The sequence below is a fragment of the Nuphar pumila genome, chromosome 10 (genome assembly GCF_984573655.1).
Source record: "Nuphar pumila chromosome 10, dmNupPumi1.hap1.1, whole genome shotgun sequence".
Classification (NCBI taxonomy): Eukaryota; Viridiplantae; Streptophyta; class Magnoliopsida; order Nymphaeales; family Nymphaeaceae; genus Nuphar; species Nuphar pumila.
In genome coordinates this window covers 115,632,213-115,656,644 of record NC_143258.1, presented here as the reverse complement: position 1 = coordinate 115,656,644, position 24,432 = coordinate 115,632,213, and the positions used below count along the sequence as shown (strand labels likewise).

General features: G+C 37.4%; 1 protein-coding gene across 2 annotated transcripts in view; it reads left to right on the top strand.

Moving 5' to 3' along the window:
- Positions 1-24,432, top strand: part of LOC149828010 (calcium-dependent protein kinase 20-like) — a 37,644-nt gene that overhangs the window by 4,768 nt on the left and 8,444 nt on the right. The window contains exons 2-6 of one of the 2 annotated variants that reach the window (XM_090019796.1): positions 6,769-6,892; positions 6,989-7,132; positions 7,486-7,638; positions 10,636-10,751; positions 11,075-11,242. In XM_090019796.1, the coding sequence (XP_089875922.1) occupies positions 6,769-6,892; positions 6,989-7,132; positions 7,486-7,638; positions 10,636-10,751; positions 11,075-11,242 (705 nt within the window). The remainder of the gene's footprint in view (positions 1-6,768; positions 6,893-6,988; positions 7,133-7,485; positions 7,639-10,635; positions 10,752-11,074; positions 11,243-24,432) is intronic. The other variant, XM_090019797.1, reaches the window with a different exon arrangement.

Sequence of the window (24,432 nt, the reverse complement as noted above, 5' to 3'; positions counted from 1 at the left end):
CTAAAAGAACCAAAACTCACTACACATGTTACATGCAAAACACTTGGAAATGCCACTTTCATATAAAGGAGTTCCCAAATTGTACATCGAAATGAATGATGTGCGACGGGTCGTGAACGTATCTTCTCAACATAGATACGTGGAAGACGTCGTGGATCTGAGCGTACTGAGGAGGCAACACCGCACGGTAAGCCGCCTCACCGATCCGATCCAGGATTTAGAATGGTCTGACTAATCGGGGACTCAGCTTTCCCTTATTCCCGAACTGGAAAACGCTCTTTGTAGGAGATACCTTAACAAAAACCATATCTCCCTCTGAGAAAACGCGCTCTCTACGCCGACGATCGGCGTAACACTTCTGCCGACTTTGCGCGGAGCGAAGACGTTCCCTGATCATCTGCATTTGCTGAGTATAGTGCTGCAACACTATAGGAGAATCTTGCGTCCGTTCGGCTACCTCATCCCAGTAAACAGGTGATCGACAAGGCTTCCCGTACAAGGCCTCGTACGGGGCCATACCGATGCTCGCATGATAATTGTTATTATACGCGAATTCTGCCAATCCGGTATGAGAGTCCCATTCTCCCTTCCAGTCCATCATGCAAGCTCGCAACATGTCTTCTAAAGTCTGAATCGTACATTCAGATTGTCTGTCGGTCTGAGGGTGGAAGGCAGTGCTGAATTTCAGCTTCGTGCCTAAGGCCAACTGCAGCTGCCCCCAAAACCTTGAGGTGAACCTCGGGTCACGATCAGAGATGATTGACACAGAAACACTGTGCAATCTCACAATCTCCCGGACATAGAGGTCCGCCAAGCTGTCTAGTGACTGACGGATAGGAAGGAAATGCGCCGATTTAGTGAGTCGATCCACGATCACCCAAATCGCATCGTGTTTTCTCTCCGTCTTTGGCAAACCGACGATGAAGTCCATTGTGATGTCCTCCCACTTTCATTGTGGAATCTCCATCTGCTGCATCACTCCGCCTGGTCGTTGGTGCTCGATCTTAACCTGTTGGCAAGTCAAGCACTTTGAAACATACTCGGCTACGTCTCGCTTCATTCCGCTCCACCAATATCTGCGCTGCAAATCTTTGAACATCTTCGTGCCGCCCGAGGGAATCATGTACTTGGACTTGTGGGCTTCTGCTAGAATCTCATCTCTCAAAATAGGATCTTCTGGTACCCAGAGACGATCTTTATGCCATACACTTCCTTCCTCACTCAGACGGAAGGGGGTATCGGTCCGCTGCGCTAGAGCCTTTAGTTTTTTGTACTGCGCATCGATCTTCTGTCTGACGAAGATCTTAACCAATAGCTCAGGTTGAGCTACCATACTGGATAGACTGATCGAATTTTAAGTGATTTCAAAGGGTTCTCACGATACCAGATCCTCGATCAGCTTCCACCCAGCGAATAACGAGTTAATGAAAATGCTGGGAGACTTACGGCTCACAGCCGCGCAAAAAAAAAAGGGCGATCAGTAAACCTTCCTGGCAGAAGATTGAGCACTTTGTGAACACTCTTGTTACCTTTTTTTTCTCCATGGATTCTTATTCTTCTCAATCGAGTCTCTCTTCAAGCTTTCTTAATCAACTCGTTTTCGAAAAGTTAAACACCTCAAACTTCTTGATTTGGAAGAGACAAATCATACCTTTTATAAGGAGCCAAGGTCTCTTAGGTCACCTGGATGGAACCACTCCAGTTCCCCTAGAATTTGTTACGAGATAAGAGAAATATGATAAATGGACAAGTTTAATTGTGTATGTTAAAAATGCAGAATATCTCAATTGGGAAAGAAAAGATCAATCAGTAGTTGCATACGTCACTTTTACCTTGTCTCAAGAGGTTCTTGTTGCAATCTCCGACAATTATACAACCCTGCAACTTTGGGAGAGATTGGTTCAGACGTATTCACAAGTTTCACAGGCGATAGTTTTTCTCAAAAGGGAATTTCAGCTACTAAGAAAAGATTCCATGACCATCATGAAATATCTCAACAAGATGAAGACTATCACAGACTAGAGTTACCAGTCGAGAAAGCGGGAGTGGAAAACGATACGGGAAGCGGGGCACTTTCAAAAATTTAGAAAGTGGGGAAGCGTGGGACCACTTAGAAGAAAATTCTGAACCGTCTCGAAAGCGAACCGGAAGCGAGGGAGAAGCGAAAAAATGAAAAAATGGGGGAAGCGAGGGGGAAGCGTGGGGGAAGCGTGCTTCCCATAAAAGGGAAGCACGCTTCCCAAAAAAGGGAGACACTTCCCCTCACGCTTAGGAAGCGCGACGTTTCGCGCTTCGGGGAAGCGCGACGTTTCGCGCTTCGGGGAAGCGCGACGTTTCGCGCTTCGGGGAAGCGCACTTCCCCTTTTACCTAGGCGCTTTCGGTAACTCTGTCATAGACCAACTTGCAATTATAGGATGCGCCGCGAGTGACAGTGATATGGTGCAACAAACTCTGAGTGGATTGGGACCCGACTATAATATGATCGTCACTTCACTATTATGTCTGCCTGTCCTTCCTACTTTTGATGAGTTGCGAGCTAAATTGATTCAGTATGAAATGACTCTGAAGGGATTTTCTTAAGAAACACATACTCATACAAATTCTCAAGAAGTTTTTACCATAGGAGTGACTTATGGTCGAGGACGAGGGTAAGGGGGACAAGGGCGAAATGGACACGGAGGACGTGGATTACGTCCCACTCCAAATATCTTGACTCATACTCAGGGACAAAGGTCAATCCCCACTTGCTTCCTCTGTAACAAAAGGGGGCATATCAAGGCGAATTGTTGGCACAACCCTGAAAATAAAGGAAAGACTCCACAGACAGAATAGAAAGGAAAGCTCACTAATATCAGAGACAATGGAGAGATTAGAGATCTGTTAATATCTGCCCTATCAGAATTGAAATTAAAACAGAATGATCAAGGCACATGGTTCGTCGACTCAGGGGCAGCAACTCACGTGACTGGTGATGCAATTTAACTTTCTAAACCTATCCCTTATTTTGGCAAAAGTAACATTGTCACTCGAGACGGATCCTATCATCCTGTTTCCCATGTTGGAAAATCTGTCATTCCCATGTCAAATTCTACTCTCGAACTTACTGATGTAGTTCATGCTCCAAATATAAAGAAAAATATTATCTCTGTTTCCAAGCTTGTTGATGATAATCATACTTCAGTCGAATTCACTCCCTTCTCTATGCATGTCAAGGACCTTCGCACGAGGGAAACATTCACTGAAGGAAAGAGACGAGGCAATATGTATGTCTTTGAAGAAGCTCCATGTCATCCCGTCCGCCCTATTCATCTGGATTCGAAGCCTTCATTAGAGTCATGTTCCTTCTCTTCAGCAAATGTTTTTAGTATTTCTGAATGTAATAAGCCTTCCTTATGGCATAGTCGATTAGGACATTGTGGGAGTCATTTTATTGAGAAACTTGTTTCTAATAATCTCATTCCAAAAGAAAGTCTCAATGTGGATGAGAAAAGCCAGAAATGTTTCAGTTGTTCTTTATGCAAAAGTCATGTATTGCCTTTCTATTCTATTAATAAGAGAGCTTCAAAGCCTTTTAAGGTGATATGTTCTGATGTATGGGGACCTGCCCCAGTTGTCTCTGGATCTGGGAGCAGATACTACCTAATCTTTGTTGATAGCTACTCTCGATACACCTGTATATATTTTATAAAAAATAAGTAAGAAGTTTTCCTTTTGTTTCAAAATTTTCTTTCCTTAGTAAAAAATCAATTCTCTGAGTCTATCCAATTCTTTCAATGTGATGGAGGTGGGGAGTTCTCATCTAGTGACTTTATTTATTTTCTTCAAAATAATGGGATAGGAAGAAGGGTGTCCTGCCCACACACTCCTCAACAAAATGGGATTGTTGAGCGAAAACACAGGCACATCGTTGAAAGTGCCATGAGTATGCTTCATGATAGTAATATTCCCATTAATCTGTGGACAAAAGCTTTTCATTCCGCCTTACATGTGATACATAGATTGCCTATGGTTGTTCTAGAAAATAAGTCTCCTTATTACTGTCTTTTTGGAGCTCATCCTAATTATCATGATTTGCGTGCTTTTGGATGTGTTTGTTATGTGCATATTGATCGGTCCCTAAGAAATAAGTTTCAGGACATGTCTCAGAAGTGTAGATTTGTGGGATATGCCGACGACTACAAAGGATATAGGTGTTACGATCCCGTCAACGGACGTATCAGAATCTCAAGAAATGTCATCTTTGATGAACACAATTTTGATCACAAAGCTGACACAATGGATATGTCCTCTACCATCACCGAAGTTTATTATCCTTGGCTGAATTCAGAATTTTTTGCTAGTTCCAATGAAGTCTGCCCTCCAGATTGTGGGTAGCAGAAAAAAGAAATGTCTGAGACTATTGGCACATCGGGATCACAAGATGGAGAAGAAATACCATCTGTACCGGATAGATACAAAGGCATTTGCTATGCTAGACAAAGAACGACAACGCAAGATCTTTCAAATCACACCTCAACAGCTGCACCTACTTCCTCTCATACTCTTGAGGTCAGAAGATCCAATCGCATGCGACACCTTATTGATAGGTGGGTCAACTATAACAATTTCTCTTTGGACTTTCAGGTCTTCTTAACTGCTCTGAATAAAGAAGGTGAACCTATCATGTACTATCAAGCAACTACTTCCACTAAATGGGTAGAAGCCATGAATAATGAAATGCAAGCCTTACATGAATGTGGAACTTAGGAAATCGTTCCCAGACCACCTGATAAAAATGTTGTTGGATGCAAATGGGTCTACAAAATAAAGTATAAACCAGATGTAACCATTGAACGATACAAGGCGAGACTGATTGCAAAATGTTTCACTCAAGAAGCAGGACAAGACTATGATGAGACATTCAGTCCAGTGGTGAGAATGAGAACGATTCAAATTATTCTTTCATTGGTCGTTGAGCATGGATGGAAGCTGAGTCAATTTGATGTAAAAAATGCATTTTTGCATGGGGATTTGAAGGAGGAAGTCTATATGGAACAACCCCCTGGATATCAAGAGCAAAACTGTAAAACACATGTATGCAGGCTAAAAAGAGCTATCTATGGCCTAAAACAAGCATCTCGCTCTTGGTTTGACAACTTATCCCTTGAGATTCAGAAACATGGATTCTCACGCTCCCTATTGGATCACTCATTATTCATTTTTAGAAGTCAGAATGTGATCACTCTATTGTTAATTTATGTTGATGATATAGTTATCACAGAAAACTCTGAAGATCATATCAAAGAAGTAAAAAATCTATTAGGTTAGAGGTTCAAAATGAAAGATCTCGGAGCCCTATGCTATTTTCTTGGTGTAGAAGTCGACAGCCAGGCTCATGGCTTGACTCTCACTCAGCACAAGTATACGATAGATGTTCTCAGCAAGGCAGGTATGAAAGACTGCAAACCTTTAGCCACTCCAAGTGTGCTCCACCAAAAATTAAGTGCTCATGATGGAGACCTATATGAAGACCCCACCAGGTACCGCAGTCTAATAGGAATGTTACATTATCTCACATTTACTCGACTTGATATTGTTTATTCAGTCAATCAAGTGTCTCAATTCATGCATGCACCACGTACTGGGTATATGAAGGCGGTTAAGAGGATACTCAAATATCTGAAAGGGACCATTGGAGATGGGTTGATACATTCTTCACAGTTGTCTGGCAAGAATGTGCGTAAACTTATTGTATATTGTGATGCAGACTGGGCAGGAGATCCTGATGAGCGAAGGTCTACGTCAGGATATTGTGTTTTTATTGGGAGAAACTTAGTCTCTTGGAGTAGTAGAAAACAAAAGGTTGTTGCTACATCAAGCACTGAAGTTGAGTATAGATCCATGGCTGCCGCTACTGCCGAAGTCACATGGGTCAGGCACTTACGAACTGAAGTGGGAGAAACGATCTCTCCGTCTACCTTGCTGTGTGACAATCAAACTGCTCTCAATATGTCATTCAATCCAGTACACCACAGTCGCGCTAAGCATATTGAGATCGACCAACATTTTGTGAGACAAAAGGTTGAAAAAAAAGAGATTGAGCCTAAATTTGTTAACACTGAAAGACAAGTTGCAGACATTTTTACCAAGGGCTTGACAAAAGATCGCTTTTGGACGCTTAAAGGCAAGTTGTTCATGGTTCAGAACCATGATCAACTTGAGGGGGGGTGATAAAGTGTGTTTTGGGTCTGGATATCATACCAGACCCGAGTCCACCTGAATAGCTTTTATGTACAACTTTGTATTGTTCTATTTCATTCTGGGTCTGGATATTTTACCAGACCCGGACCCATATTGTACACTCAAAACATATTAATACACTCTTTAGGTCACGATTTCATTGATTGAAATCGTGACAGCCGCCGCCCCTTTCTTCTTCTATTCCTTTTATCTTTCTCAACGCAGGTTCCTGAGAAGATTCTAGCACAGTGGGCTATACACATGCCTATCACTGCACATTCTCTTGCAAGTGTATGGAATGGATTTGAGCCTCAACAGGGTAACCGTTAAAGTCCATTCGTCTACCAACACCACCTCATGACTGCTATTTGTTCTAATTGTATTGCTTGTCAGAATTCCACATCAGGTGCTGATATTGCTTTGGATTCTACCTTTTTTTTTCCTAAAATTCTTTGCATTACTTAAGTTATATTAGAAACCTCTTACCTACCTTCAGAAGATTTTAATGCGGTACAATATTTAATTTCCAGTTGTTCTCTATTTTGCAGCTGTGCCATAAGTATGGAGTAATGCATAGAGATCTCAAACCTGAGAATTTTTTATTTGCAAATAAAAAGGAAGCTTCTCCCCTTAAGGCGATTGATTTTGGACTTTCTGTATTCTTCAAGCCTGGTAAGATGTCAAGATTTTTTTTCTCTTCTTTGAAGGCTCATTCCTTATTTTGAATTTTTTGTTTTGGTAACTGAGTGTTTGCCTATATCTGTGAAGGTGAGCGCTTTACTGAAATAGTGGGCAGTCCATACTACATGGCCCCAGAGGTGCTAAAACGGAATTATGGCCCAGAAGTTGATGTGTGGAGTGCAGGCGTTATTCTGTACATCTTACTCTGCGGAGTGCCTCCATTTTGGGCAGGTCAGCTTTCTGGAATGGATTGGATCGAGTGCCAATTGAAATAACTATTGAAATCAAAATTTTGATATCTATGGGCTTGACTTGCAAATTAGTTGGGGTAAGGTTGCTAATCTTGGATTACCTAGGTTGGGCTCATAGATGAACCAACTTGATCCAAGTTTATAGCAACTCTGACTTGGAGACTGTATGGTCACTTGATCTGAGTCCACCGAGACCGTAGGCTTGGGTCCAATCCAAGTAGAATATTGTCCCCAGTGCTGAGTTTAATGAATTCCCAATGTTCACACCTGGCTTTAGCAGTTCATATGCTTGTATGGAAGTTGTTATGGATGTGAGTTTCTCTTCTGTTGCAGAAACTGAACAGGGAGTTGCACAGGCAATTATTCGTGGTATTATAGATTTTAAAAGAGACCCTTGGCCGAAAGTTTCAGAAAATGCTAAAGACCTTGTAAAGCGAATGCTGGACCCAGATCCCAAGCATCGGCTGAGTGCTCAGGAAGTGCTTGGTGTGTTTCTTTATTATTCTTGCATCACTTTGTAGCTGCCCTTCTAACTTTGATAGTGGGCTGTTTCATGTGGCTATTCAAGTGTTTATGTGCCTTGAAACAACCCATGCAGGCATGTTTGTTACCATTATATTTTTTACTGTATTTTGCCTAAGTATAAATGTTAATTTTTAATGTATTTTTGTGCAATGACAAGGCCTGTAGTTAAAAAGGAACTAGTTTCCGCGTTGTGGTTTCAGCAAATCAGCTTGATTCATATTTTTTCTAATTTGTGAAGTCAAAATTAATCAAATTCAATGACTGTGTGGATATGGTTTGAAAATAGAAATTTAATTAAGTAAATGTTATTAGCAACGAGGGGTAATTTATGTTTAACATGCTTTCTTGGACTTTTCAAGTTAGAACTCGATCTTATTATCATTGAATGAGTTGTTCATAGTTTGATTTCTTTTGTGTAAAATTGTTAACTATAAATCCCTGTGCTTCATACAAAGTTGGAATCTACCCTGAGCCCATTTTAAGATTTCATCATTGCCTTATTGCTTCTAGGAACTGTAAAGAATAGCTTCTTTGAAGTGGTTAACCCAAAAAATTTGTGCAACGCCAATGATGTTTCACCCCAAATATCTGGTATGATGATTCATTTGTGTAATCTAGTTAGATGTACATTCCACTAACCTTTGCAATAATGTACTGCTAAATATTAGAAAGGAAAGACTTAACATAGTAAAATGAGATATTTATAGGATATTTTATGAAAGAATCTTCAAGAAAAACCCTTCATTGTTCTGGTTGATTTATACAATAAATTGATCAAGTTAGGAGCTTAAACTGGTCCCTCTTCTATCTTGTTAGGTCTTGTTTCTTTATTGAAAATGTTAGGAAGCATTGGGAAAAAATAAATATTTTTTAGTTTTACTTTTAACCCTAAAACATAGAAGAAATATGGAAGGAGCATATAGAAATATTTTAAAATCTTATCAACAGACTGGTCTGTGAATCTATTCTAACTCTCAACGAATTCCTAGGATCAGGCAGGACAGGTGTTGCAATTCTTTCTACCTCTAGAGGTACATGACAGACCAAGAAGCTTGACTAGAAAGAATTGGAAGAGAAATTTTGTTTTATATATGGTGAGGTGATCCATCTGGTATGGCTTTTCTTTATTCTGATAGAAACAACATTTCCATGCCAGAGGAAAGATAGCTATAATGATCTTGCATACTCTAAATACACCCTCGGTACAATATTGATGAGCTCAGAAAGATCGGTGTTGAAGTTAAATATGCACTGAAGATCAATCAAGCAGTTTTTAAGTATCAAAATTTTGTAAAATGACAACAATGCATTTCGCTCCCTCATCAAATGGACTTACATTGGTCCTGTAAAATATGTTGGGTACTCTGTGGTGGTTGTTAAATGAAGCATTTGCATAGGGAAATTCTCACCAATACAGCTGCTAAGTTGCCAATGAGGTGCTATAATTGTTCTGGTATGGCTATTACATTCCTCAGTGGCAGGGGTTGAGGTAGCACTAATTTCCGATTATTTGTAGGTGCAGGGCGGTTGCCTCCAACACTCCCTTGCCATTATTCTCCATCATGATCATCATCACTATGACCATCAGCATCATAACAAGAGAAAGAAGGGAGGAAAATAGAAGAAAGTGAACACAAACAAGAGGAATCTCAAGTATACCAGCGCAGAGGCTTTTCTTTAACTAACCTTTCAAACTGATGAAAAATTTGATTGAAAGCTTAACTCTGCTGCCAAACTATTTCGGGAAACCAACTATGCTCCTTGAATTTTGTGTAGACATCATGTTGTGTTGAAACTGCACCTTCTAATTCATGAAATGGGTGCCTAAACATTTCATAAAATATCTATATGATATGAGAAAAACATTGTAGTCTGATTCTTCAGGCGGTGAGTTGGATGGTTCTAGTGTGCGTGTGTGTACACAGATAGTCAGCATGTAACTGGCAAGGTCAGCTGCACCTTAATGCCTTGGTTAAGGTAGCTTATTCTTTAATTCTGTGATTACCTGATTACCAAGTTCTCCTTTAGTAATGTATCAATCTGAAAAGGAATTTTAAATGGTCAGCATCACTATTTAAAAGATTATACATCACTATCCCAAGCAGATAAACTACACTTTGAAGTTTGAACAAGTTTTAAAAATACTATTGTACTTTTAGTGGAAGTCATGTTAACTATTGTCTTTTAAATTTTCAATGCAGGATTTCCTGAGATGATTCTGACTTCGCATTTATCATGAGATTTGAAACTCACACCAATATCCTGATGTTTTCACATTTTTTTTGTGATTTATCACAAAGTTAGAAAAACAAAAAAAGTTGCAAAAAGTTTCATATTTTTTTTAATAATTATGCCATTTTCTGAGAAAATCAATTACTATGATAGGGACGTGTTTTGCAATGCAGCAATGGAATTCTCACAAGCAGGAAGTCTTTACCAACAAGGGAGTTGGCTTGCTAAAGAATGGACTAGAATGTGTTTTCTGGAGTTCCTTGGTTTCTGGGGACTTGTTCCTTCTTTTCCCATGGCTTCCACAATGTGTTTTACAATTATCCCAATTAGTTCCCTTGCCAACCTTGTTCATGTGACTGGTTATATAATCTGACAACATATTCGTTCTTGCACTGTTACCATGTCCACAATCTAATTCACATCGAGCAAGATATGCATATCTTTGGTACATAAATGCCATTTATGATTAATATTTTTGCAAATTTGGCATATTTAATAGACAATGAAGATATCTTTTGGACACATTGCTCAGATTGCCTTTTGGCTTCCCCTTACCCCTTTTGTTCCAAGGAGATGCTTTGACGATTCAATTATTATCTGGCAATTGTATTTACCCAAAGTGGTGAACACTTTCTAAAGTTTAGACTTCTTAGTATGCTAGTAGTCTTTATCAATTAAAGGTGCTGATGCAACTTCTCTTTTTTTTTCATAATGTTTTGGATGCAGATCATCCATGGTTGCAGAATGCGAAAAAGGCTCCAAATATTCCTCTTGGAGAGACTGTCAAAGCAAGGCTCAAACAGTTTTCTGTCATGAGCAAGTTTAAAAAGAAAGCGTTAAGGGTATGACATGAAACATGCCCTGAATTTTGAGCTGCATTTTTTTGCTATCATCATTGCTGAAAATTTGATGCTCCAGTCAAATACATGGACCTGGCTTCTGATATGTGACTCTTCTAAGCAAATTCTACAGGCAAGATGACCTGGCCTTGCTTGTTGGCCAGGTGACCACTTGGTCTAGTTGGCCTTGGTCTCAGTGGATTTGACCAAGTTGTATTGTGTTACTGGTTCGTTTGCCAATGTTTCATATGGATGGCAATGTTTCTATTAGCTTACATGATTAATTTCTGCTGAAGCCTACAATATTTTCAATTTGACCATTGCAGGTGATTGCCGAACACTTGTCTGTTGAGGAGGCGGCAGATATAAAGGAGATGTTCAACATGATGGATTCAAACAAGAATGGAAAAATTACGCTTGAGGAACTGAAAGTGGGCTTGCATAAGATTGGTCATCAGGTTCCAGATGCAGATGTTCAGATACTAATGGAAGCTGTAAGCATTAAGCTTATTTTCTGTTTTTTTTTCACTATGATTTTTTTGTTGTCAATAGGTATTTGACTATAGGTTCTTTCTCAGTAGACTAATTTCTTATATACATGTTAAAAGTTAAAACTCTTTTATGAGAAACGGCGATACTGGAAGTTGTGAATACTAAACCCTTGTATGTGCTGTACCCTATACTCTAAATACTAAACCTTGTTATGTCAGAAACAGCAATAGCGACATGCATGTTGTGAAGACATTATCACTATGAGACTTGTCACAAATCTATAGTAATGTTATGTTCCTTTACAAGGCCTTATACTGTAACAACCCCAACTAATCCTCGTAAAAAAGTAGACTTTTTTTTTTAAAAACAATTGTGGAAACAAAACCCAAGGATCCGGGGTCTCACTATTTAATATATACCAAACCACAACAAACAATGCATTGAATCAACGAAGAATAATCAATTTTATTAATTAATAAATAATGTCAAATATGCTAAAATAGAAAATCGTCCATGACAGGGAGCCACTCTGTCAAGAACCCAGAATATGTCACGCAAAGCTCGCACTCTCCAGTTAGCAAGTCAACTCATCATTGAACTCCCGGTCCAGTAAAATAGTTTTTGAAAAATGGTTAATAACCAAAGTCCTATGTACGAATTCCTCTAAAAATTCAGATAGAAATGAAATAACATAAACTAATTTCATGCATAATTTAAGAAGCATATCACAACAACAATTTACTATAACCAATTTTCCATTCAAGCATTTAAACAAGTACCATGCAATAACAGTTATCATTGAAGAAGAATAAGTATGAATACATGAACTAATACAAAATAGTAAAGATGCATGAATAACTTATTAAGTCAGAGTTGCTTTTGCATACATGTCTCTATTAAATGCATACAAATTTAGTTTTCACTTTTTCTTAAACCCGCCGATACTCAAAACGAGAACAAATTTCGGAAGTCTAAGCTAGGTTCCCAGTTGTAGCTTAATACACAATTTATATTTTATTACTCGATTCTACACTTGTTCCTCAACCGATATCAAGAATCCTCATCTTCCATCAAAACATTAAGAATCCTCACCTAATTTTGGGACATAATGAAAATTTTCAACCATTGACGTCACTTTCTTGGTATACTAATAACTACAGCTGAATCAACATCACCCCAAGGCAAAATGACTTAAATATCCCTAAAACCATGGCTGAGAGGTGAACTACCATATCGGGTTCATTGGCACAATCGTACACAAAGTTTTAGTATTCTCACGGTTTTTCAAAAACTGTCATTTAAGATTCTCAAACTGTGAAAGGGACACCAAGGAAGAGATTAATTATACTGTTTGGTTTCTTTTACCATTTTAAACAAATTTTAAGTTCTTTACGTAAGAACCGTTTTGCAAATTCAGAAAACAAATTTTTGGTTTTGGCCTACACAGTGCAATTGATTTTGGAAAACCAATAATTTTCAGAAATAAATTTTGCAATACATAAATTAAAATCAACATTGGAGCAACACCTGCTCCTGACCCACACGATCGCAGTGGTTCACATCTGACCACAAAAGCATCTTAAAGTGATTTATGCATTTTTTTGCAAATTTTTAGTAAACATGCAACACACTTTGTTTCAAAACATGTCTACAATATACATCCAATCACATAATATGGATGCACATAAAGCCAATCACGTACGCATGCAAACAGATCTTGCAACACACATTATCATAATCTATTTTATGCATAATATTTAAACTTGCACATGATCATATTTATGCGAACATCAAAATAACTTCAGAATTTTCATGTATATGATATGCACATTTGCAACAAAGTAATTGAATGCATAAACATGCACAATTAAATCCAAAACATATATAGCACCCTGCAGCTCACATGAATGCAGATTTAAACATAACAATGCTCTTCAGAATCAACACCCAACACAGTGCCAATCTGATCAGAATGCACAAACACCCACTCTATCAAATCTGATCAGATTACACATAACACACCACTCAACAATCTAATCAGATTACACATGTGCAATCCGATCAGATTACATGTGCACCAACAATGCACAAATCCGACATGTCATTGCTGCAAACTGTGCACAACAACATGCTGTCACTGCTCAAATATGTGCAGCATCATGCTGTGATCAGCAAGCTATTGATGCACAAATATGCAACACTATGCTGTCCATGCCAGCTCATAGAAATCCATATCTATACAGCCTAAACAGTTCGTAACTTTATCAAATATTCTGATTTGCTGTGTCAAATAAACAAGTATATATACAAGTCCGATGACATTTAATATTGCTGCATAAGTTCAGCTCTGAAAACAATTATTAAGATAACACGAAATCAGGTCTTACCACAGCAACAAATCACATCATAAAATTCTGTTTTAATCACAACCCACATGACAACTTGAAATTATATATATACCAGTCAACAAAGTGATGTTTCAATCAATACTGATATCAGCCCCCATAAGGGCTTAAAACCAAATCTAATCATAGTTCACAACTATTAGCAAGATCAGATTTGATGACAGTCCACAAATAACATGTCATCCAATCTGAAAAACAGTTATCAACATCACATAATATGGTTCATTAACAATCAACCAAAATAGCTTTTTGATAAATAGGCAGACAGTCCTCAAATAACATATTCAGATCTGTCACACGTTCTGATAAGCATAATAGCATGACACAGATTTAACACCAGTCATCATAAATACTTAATAAAATCTGATGACAGTCATCAAATTCATAATCAAATTTTCTAACAATTAACAGGCTAACATACAACCAGATTCGATAACATCATAAAAATATTTACAGCAGGTCTCATCAGCCTGCACTCACAATCAACAATGTCGACCTGATCAGCCCCAAAAAAAATCACTTATGAGCAGATCGGCAGGCTTGATCAAACTGCCCATTAAAGCATATGGGCAGATCTGATCAGACTGCCCATATGATTAAATCGGCAACCTGAACATGACCAAAACTGATCCCTAAACAGTTTACAAATCCATTTCCTTGAACATGAACAATAAAATCAGCATGGGACGAAAAATCGGCAGGGTAATATATATATATACATACATATATATATACATACATATATATATATATATATACATACATATATACATATATCCTACAAAGAAAAATCTATATGCAGAAATTGCCGGCATGTATTTGTAAATCGAAAAATAACGCGATGTTGAACACATGCTTAAGATGAAAAATCAATGGCATGCACATAACAAGTAAAAAATTTATGAAATCGTGAATCAAGACATTTGTATTCATGTTTTTGAACCAGATTTTCCTTTTACCATCTAAAATTTTGCATGAACCTAATTTAAAATTGCTTCTTCCCGTTCGAATCTAGAGCGAAACCCGTACCTTAGATTGGATGTGGAAAAAGATCGAAAAACGATGGATGATCGGCGAGAAAGATGGATTCTTTCTTTTCCTTTCTCTTCTTTTCTTTTCTCTCTTTCTTTTTTTTTCCTCTCTCTTTCTTTTCTCTCTCTCTCTCACGAGTTGGTCTCTCTCTCTCTCTAGAATACGATTCTAGAGAGAGGGACAGTCCAACCCCCCTTTTATATATGGTTTTATCTCTTTATTATCCTTTCTTTTCTTTTTTATTTTATTTTATTTTCTAACAAACTCCTTATCTAGAGGTGACGTCTCCTCTAGATAACTCTCTCTAACAGAGAGTAGAAACTCTACCTCTCTAAATACTCCTCTTTATGATTATCTTATTTTATTATATTATTAAATATAATATATATGGAATGTTTCAGAGGGTGTCACCCCCCTTTTGAAGTCTCCCTAGAGTAGAGTTCTACTGTAGGTAGGACTCTATTTACACAATTTAACTTTTAAACTGATTTTAAAGTTTTAAATTGGCCATATTTGGATTTTGGATCCAGATTCAGATTCAAGATCCAAAATTCATATGGATCCAACCTAGACCAGATCCTAGTTAATATGGGTATTGGGTCCAGATCGATATCAACTTAGATCAAACGGAGCAGATCCCATTCGATCTAATGCATAAAAAAGTAAAAATAGAGGCGTAAAAATAGAGGCAGGTCATTTTTGAAAAACACAATTTTTGGGCAAACCGTTACCCGATTTCAAAAAAAATAAGGTACCAAGGTTCTCAGAATTATGAGACACGTCTAACGGTATACTTGATTTTTATCTGAATTTAACCTAAATTTTGCTCGATTTTAGCTCAAATTTAAAGGTTAAAAACGAAAAATTTCACAAATATCAACTGTCTCATTTAGATCTTGTCAGTGGGCACTGGGCCACGCCCAGACCTAGCTGATGTCACCTATATTTAAGGTTATTTTTCATGATTTTTATCATATTTATTAAATACTTAGTTAAAAATTCAATTCTTTTGAATTTAAAAATCATGGAAAAATACATGATATTACATATACAGTCCAGTGTGTTGGGGATAGGACGTGAAGGGTATTTTGGTCATTAGCTATATCAGTCCTACTGTAATGCAAACTCGTGTACCTCTTTCTTATAAATTGAAACATAAGGATGTCTCCTCATGTCACATGGGTACAGATACAAGTGCAGGTATGGGTAGTCAGGTACAGAGGGTACGACACAAAAATTTCAAAAAATACGGGTAAAGGGACTCGACTATATATATATATATTAAATACCACATAAATACAAAATAAGTTGAATATAATCTAAATATATATGCTATATCTAAAATATATATTATATACTAAAAATATAAAGTTTTAAATTGAAAATATAATTATAAATTATAAATTGAATACAAACTTGTATGTACGAGGGTAAAATGGTGCGTCCAGGTGTCGACATTTGTTGACACGGGTACGAAGTGAAAAATAGAGTGTCCATGTGGCATAGCTTCCAGGGCATGGTTTGAGACATTCAGTACGACAATTAGATCTATTGGCTTTCTACGTAGTCAATGTGATTATTTGTTATTTACCTACATTGATATTGTGATATGACATTGATTCTTGTCTATGTTGATGACATAATTATAACCGGGAGTAGTTAATCACACATTCACGATCTCAATACCTTCCTGCATTGCAAGTTTCATATGAAAGATCTTGGTGTTCTTAGGTACTTTCTTGGTGTACAGGTGGACAAGACAACCAATTTTTCGACTCTTTCATAAAGTAAATATGCCAAGGACCTTTTGCAATGCAGTGGTATGACAGAATGTAAACCTGCTAAAATGCCAATGGCATTAAATACAAAATTGCATGGATATAGTGAGAGTGATGACTTGTTGGACTCTCCGGAGAGATTCAGAGGCATAGTAGGGGCACTTCAATACCTGACTTTTACAAGACCAGATCTGGCCTATGCCGTTAACCAGATATCACATTTCATGCATGCTCCTAGGTGAAGTCATATGGTTGTTGTGAAGAGGATCCTTAGATACATCAAAGGCACGATTACTGATGGTCTTGTGTACTCCAAGCCGACAACTCATACATATCCGATGAACCTTGTGGTGGTTGCATATTCAGACTCTGATTGGTCTGGTGATCCCTCCACAAGAAGGTCTGTTACAAGTTATAGAGTAATATTTAAGAAGACATTTGGTCGTATGGTCCAACAAGAGACCGTAGTCAGATAAAGTACGAGGCTGAATATAGGGCCATGGCTGCTGTCACAATAGAGATTTTATGGATTCGTCACCTACTTTCGAGCTTAAGGCAACAAATAAATAAATCTCAGGGCAGTGGCAGTTGCAACTAATCCTCTTCAACATGGGAAGGCGAAGCATGTTGAGTTGGATCAACATTTGGTTCGCGAACAAGTGGAAGATAAGGAAGTACAATCACATTTTATTTTTGCAGAACATCAAGTGGCTGATCTTTTCACCAAACCATTACCCTTCCTTCGTCATTGGGTTCTTAAAAACAAATTGTCCATGGTATTGACCCTTGCATAGTTTGAGGGGGAGTGTTAAGGATATGATGTGAAGGGTATTTTGGTCATTTGGTCATGTTAAAGTATATATATGCTAACATATATATACCTATAGTTTTGTGTATGTACATATGTATATGTATATTAATATGTATATATATTTCTTGATGTAATAAGTAAAACCCATTAGAGGTATTTTAGTCATTTCACCTTACGTAATTAGTTGTGTTCATTAGGAGCACTTTGTTTTTTTTCTGTATTTTATTCATTTTATCAAGGGCATTATAGACCTTATAATGCCCTTGAAATAGAGCCGTTGGGAGCTCTCCGATCGGCTATATTTCTAGCCCTTGGGAGCACTCCTAATGGCTATTGTTGTTCCTTTCGTGTATAAATAGGGGATGAATCCCCTCTTGTATGTTAGGTTTGATCTCAAGCTCTCTCTTAATAAATCCTATATATTTTTTATGCTTTCTCTCTTACCCATAAGTGGCATTATGTGTGATTGTATCTTGACCCATAAGTGGTCTCCAGTTGTGTGTGTTGTACTTGCCCATAAGAGGCATTTTTATGTGAACTTTGTATCTCATTACATGGTATTAAAGCAAGAGGTACGTTTGAAGTGAAGGAGAATCCATTCAAGAATATGCGAAGGAGGAACGAGAGATTGTGAACTTCATTGCCTTGGGAAACGTGCCCTCTTAATCTTTGTTGTCTCTTTTTCCACCTCTCTCTCTCTCTCTCTGATTTTCTATCCTTTCTTGGTGCAATGGCTGAAAAGGAAGTGGTTACGGTTGTTCTCGTCAAATTTTATGGAAAAAACTATAATATTGTGGGCCACCGCTATTAAGCGGATATTGATTGGCAAAGATTTGTGGGAATATGTTGAGGATTCCTTATCGAAACCTCAACCTATTCTCACTAAATCTATTTCTGGAGTAGATGGTGTTACCAAAGAAGAACTCTTTAAGGGAAATGAGAGGGAGAAGGCTCTCTTGGATTACAAAAAAGGTCAATAAGACATGGGAAATGGGGCATGCAAAAATTTTATCCCTATTTATGGGAAGTACGTGTGAAGAATCATGCAAAAATATATTAGAATATGAGATGGTTGATGAAGCACGAGTTTTTATCAAACAGACCTACACTCAAAATGATGCCACCCATAAATGGGAATTACAAGACAAAATTCATAATTGCAAACAAGGAGAGAAAGGAGTTAGAGAGTACTATGGGACTCTTAAAAGACTATGGGACCAAATGACCAAAATGGAGCCTATTTGGGATACCCTTAAAGATGCTCGCCATAGGAAAAATAAAATCCTTAGTCAGCAAATTTTTCAGTTTATGAGAGGTCTTAGGCCCAAATTTCAACATGTTCAGGTTTCAATCATCCACCGAAAGCAAGATGAGCTTCTTTCTTTGCATGAGATTTTAGCCCAAGTATGCATGGAAGAAAAAAGGCTAAAATCCATGACCGAATCTAAGGAGACCAAGGACAATGTATTGGCGGTATCTAGATTTGGTGCCAATACGTATTCTTATAAGCCTCCTTTACAAGAATAATTCTTGGAGGCCATGGAGCAATGATAGGAGATATGATGGGAGAAATAATAGAAAAAGAAAAATTACTTGTCATAACTGTGTAGAACCATGACACATCAAACCTTATTGTCCTGAATTAAAAAAAGGATGAGAAAAGAGTAGCCACCTTAGAAGCTCCTTAGGAAAACAAGGAAGCTTTCAACTCCGGTTACAAGGGCATGTTCTTGTCCCAACTTGCGGAAGCTCTACAATCTCTCTCAAATGCTCATCCTCCTTAACTGGTGTTGTGATCTCGTCTTCCTCACCTCCCGGCAAGATTTCTTGGCTCCTAGATTCTGGTGTTTCTTTTTATATGACCCTTAATAAATCTATGCTATCAGTTCCTCTCTTGATATTAAAGGAATTGAGGATTTTAAAAATTCTTTGAGTTTTCTCATTCCAAAATTCAGAATTGTTCCAAAACTTAATTTAAATCTTCTTTCAGTTTTCCAAGTAATCCATCATGGTTGTAGTATTTCCTTCACACCTAACCGTTGTTTCATTGATTAAGAAAGAAGACCTTTACTACATGGATCAATTGATCATTCCCAAAAGATGATTTTTGTCTCAATGTACAAAAATTGAATATTGTTTTGTGGCATCAAAGACTAGGGCATCCTAGCATTTCTAAGTTATCCAATGTATCTCATTTGAGAAAATTTTGTAATGAAAAATTGGAGTATACTAATTATATTATTGAAAAAATGAAAGTCGTTCCTTATCAAGAGAGGACCTTTTTTGTTTCCAAACAACTTGAATTAATACACTTAGATGTTTGGGGTCCTGCTTATATTGCCTCTAAAAGAGGACTTACTTATGTGATTTTTGTAGATGATTATTCTCGTTTCACTTGGATTTCATTTCTTAGGCACAAATATCGAAACTTTTAAAACCTTTCATAATCTTGTTAGAAATCTCCTTAAAATCAATCTTTCTATATTTCGTTCTAAATTTTGGAGGAGAATGTTAAAATATATGTATCAATACATTTATATATATATCTTCAAATACACCATAATACTCGATAGGGGTATTATGGTCATTTCACACAATACCTGATAAGAGTACTTGTTTTTCTTCTTTTTTTATTTTTTGTATTTATTTATTTTTTTAATTCCTTTAAGCTACTTAAGGGGCCCCACCATAGAGTTGTTGGGGCCCCCAACGGTCACAATTGTGATCGTTGGGGGCTCCCAACGACTCCATGGGAGCCCCCTTTTTGGCTCTCCTTTTGAGTCCATGTGGCCTCCCTTCTCCTCATTTCTTTTGTATAAATAAGGGTGAACTCCTTTGTATTTTTTTCATGCTTGAGAGCTCTTTCTCTTTCAATAAAGAGGCTTTTATATTTTTGCCTATCACAAGGCTTGTGTTGTGTATTGTCCCTTAGTGAACTTGGCTATTGTCTCTTTTGTTGGTCCATTGTAGGACATTGCAAGTGCTTATAGCACTCTTTATATTTTCGCATATCTCATTATATGGTATCAGAGCCACTCGGTTCTTAGAGGAAAAAAGCATGGTACGTATATTTCTCATCTATTGTCTCCCGTTTCTCACTTCTTGGTGGCATTATGGAAGCAAAAAACGGCCTATCTTTCAAACTCAATGGAAAGAACTACATGATGTGGGCATCGGCTATGGAGAACAACCTCAAAGGTAAGAAACTTTGGGGGTATGTTATGGGTTCCATTCCGGAACCTAGATTGGAGCTCACAAAGATCGAAGGTGGCCAAGAAAAGGCTCTTAAAGGAGATGCTCACCTCAAAGCTATTGAAAATCATCAAAAAGAAGTTGAAGATTGGAAAAGCAATCACACAAAAATCCTTGCTTGGTTCATGAACAATGTCGAACTCAAGGTATGTGCTAAGATATCTAAATTTCGCAAGGCCAATGAGGCTTCGTTTTTTATGAAGGGTATGTATACCCAAAAGGATCTTGCAAGAGCATATTTCTTGCAGGAAAAAATTAGAACCACCAAACAAGGTGATTCAAGTATTCAAGATTACTATAGTGTTTTAAATCCACTATGGGATGAGTTGGCTCTTTTAGAGCTAAAATGGGTTGCTATGGAAGATGTTGAATTAAGACAAAAGCAAATGGAACAAGATCGATTGTTCCAATTCTTATTTGGGTTACGTTCCGAATTTGAGCAAATGAGGTCATCACTTCTCCATAGATCTATCTTCCCTCCAATAGAGGATGCCATTGCCGAAATCACTCAAGAGGAAACAAGGCTTGGCATGAGTAAGAATGTTGATGAAGTGCTTGCCGTATCCAAACCCGACAATAATGTCAAAACCTATAAACCCCCTCACTTCGGTAAACAAGGAAACTACAATGGAGAAAGAAAAATGATTCTTTGTCATCATTGCTATGAGCCAGGTCACATTAAACCCGCTTGCCCAAAGCTTAATGGAACTTTCAAACCCAAGGTGGCCTCTCTTGAAGAATCTACCACCAAAGAAGGAAGGCAAGAATGGTGATTTCAAAGAGACCCTTGGTCAAATATCCATAACTCTTCAACAAATCCTTAAAGCTACTTCCTCCACATCGGGTGCGGCCATTGCGTCTACATCATCACCCGGTACGTATTCTTGGATCTTAGACTCGAGAGCATCTTTTCATATGACCCCTCATGAAAATGCCTTAGTCGATGTTTGCACCAATTCAAGAGGCTCTTGTGTTTCGATGGAACCTTTTTGAAAATTTCTAGTATTGAAACTCTATACTCAAAAAGTTCTCAGAATCTTTTTGTTCCAAAAGTTGTCCCAAAACTAAATTTAAACCTTTTTTCGGTCTCCCAAATTGCCGACCATGGATGTGAAATATCTTTTCATCTAATGGTTGCTTTGTGCAGGATCTTCGGTCCGGGAAGCGGATTGGGCAAGGCCATTGGAAGGGGGACCTCTCTACTATATCAATCATCTAAACCTTCCTACAAACCATTTTTGTTCTTATGTCCAAGAAAAAAGTATTGAAACTTGGCATAAAAGACTTGGTCATCCAAGCTATTCAAAAATGTATCTTTTTTTCGTTTGGAAACAAATTTTGTAAGGAAAAAGACATTAATTGCAAAGATTGTATTTTTGGAAAAATGGAGTCTATTCCTTTTTCAATAAAAACTTTTCTCTCTTCAAGACCCTTTGAATTGGTGCACTCAGATGTTTGGGGACCATCTTCGGTCATGTCTAAAGGAAGTTACTCTTACTATGTCACTTTCATCGATGACTTTATTCGATATGTTTGAATCTATTTTCTTAGTCACAAATCAGAAGTGTTTTCCTTAAAGAATTTCATATAAAAATTCAAAATCAATTTCAAAGTAATATATCTACTTTGAGAACCGATTCTGGTGGTGAATACTTATCTAATGAATTCCAAAATTATTTAACTCAAAATGGAATTTGTCACAAAAAATTATGTCCTAAAACTCCACAACAAAATGGACTAGCAGAAAGGAAACATAGACATATCATAGAAACCGCTAGAACATTGCTTATCTCTAGAAATATTCCAAAAAAAAATTGGGTTGAAGCCGTCTTAACATCAACCTACCTAATCAATAGAATACCTTCTCAAAATTAAAGAATGCCTCTCCTTATGAAAAACTTTTTAAGTTCTCTCCGGATTTCAATCGTCTTCAGATTTTTGGTTGTAAATGCTTTGCTCTCTTGCATAAGAGAGATAAGTTGTCTCTAAAGGCAATTGAATGTGTTTTTCTAGGTTATTGGGAAAATAAAAAAGGCTATAGGTGTTTTGATTTCGAAAATGACAAGATGCATGTTTCAAAAGATGTAACTTTCTTAGAAGATGAGAATGGTTTTGAAAAAATGGAAAAATCAAATGAAAGTGATTATATGTTTTTACATGAGCTTATTGATGACATAAATGATGATTCTATGAATCATCTTGAAAGCATAGAAGACACTTGTGATGTGTCCAATCTTGATGTCTCACCATCAAATGATGGTGCTAGTAATGAAAATATTAATGTTTACACCCGGAGAGATCAAGGAAGGCCTATTAGTGCCTTAGAAAAATACTCTCAAATTTCTGAATCTTCAGAATAGCCCCCCATTTGGCACTCTTCTAGAGAATCAATACCACCAAATAGGTTTGTATCCTATGAGTCTTTAGCACCCAATTATCGAGCATGTTTGATAACCTTACATTCATATTATGAACCCGCTCACTACAATCAAGCTAAAACTCTACCACATTGGGTTGAAGCAATGAAAATAAAATTAGATGCGCTAAAAAAGGCTAATACTTGGAAAATAGTCAAACTCCCTCCGTATAAATACCTATTGGATGTCCCTGGGTCTTTAAAGTTAAAACTAAAAGCGATGAATCCTTAGAAAGATATAAAGCCAGGTTAGTAGCAAAGGGATATTTGCATGAATATGAAATTAACTATGAGAAAACATTCGCTCCTGTAGCCCGAATGACTAGTGTCAGAACTCTAATAGTTGTCGCATCAACCAAAAAATGGCCTATATATCAACTTGATGTGAAAAATGCTTTCCTAAATGGGAATTTAAACGAAGTATACATGGATCCACCACCCAGAATTAATATTGGACAAGGTCAAACTCTTAAAAGCTTTATATGGTCTTAAACAAGCCCCCAAGGCTTGGTATGATCATTTTAGTGATATCATGGTTAAATTAGGATTTCACTCCTGTTATACTGACACTACTCTCTTTGTTAAAAGTGCATGTACTAGCATTGTTATCTTATTGCTTTATGTTGATGACATGATTATCACTGAGAATAATCAAAATAGTATTATTGATGTTAAAACCATGTTGAAGTTGCATATTCTCCTAGATGATATATTTTGTTACAGATGAAGCTTGCTGCAGATATATGTACCAAGTCTAGCATTTCAGATGATAAAAAGGTAGAGACTCCATAAAAAGGTAGAGACTCTAGAGGTCATTAATGCCAAATTAAGATTGAAGGACGGGGTTATTCTGGAAGATTCCACACCCTACAGACAACTCATTGGATCTCTCACTTACCTAACCATCACCAGACCAGACATCGCTCATGCGGTTCACTCTGAAAGCCAATTTCAGCACGCTGTACTCCGGGTACATAAAAAACACTATAAATAAATGACTATTTTTATCCTCATCTTCTTCATTAAACCTTCTTGCTTATACTGATGCAGATTGTGGAGGTAACCCTAATGATAGAATCTCAACTACTGGTTTTTGTGTATTTTTAGGAGATTCCTTAATTGCCTGAAGATGCAAGAAGCAACAGAAAGTCTCGCTATCTTCTACTGAAGCTGAATACTGCGCTATGACAACCACAACAATGAAACTAGTTTGGCTTCGCAGTCTTCTCAAAGACATGGGGGTTGATATTGCTTGGAGATTCAAAGTTATGCTGTGGCAACAAGAGTGCCATATATATTGCAAGCAATCATACCTTCCATGAGCGCACCAAACATATCAAGATGGATTGTCATTATATTCAGGATTAATTTTTACGAGGAACTATTACTCTTCCATATGTCACTTCAGAATATCATCTGACATACTTCTTTACTAAAGCTCTTCTCGCTCCCCGTTTCATTTTTCTTTTTGACAAACTTTCCGTCATCTCCTCGTAAG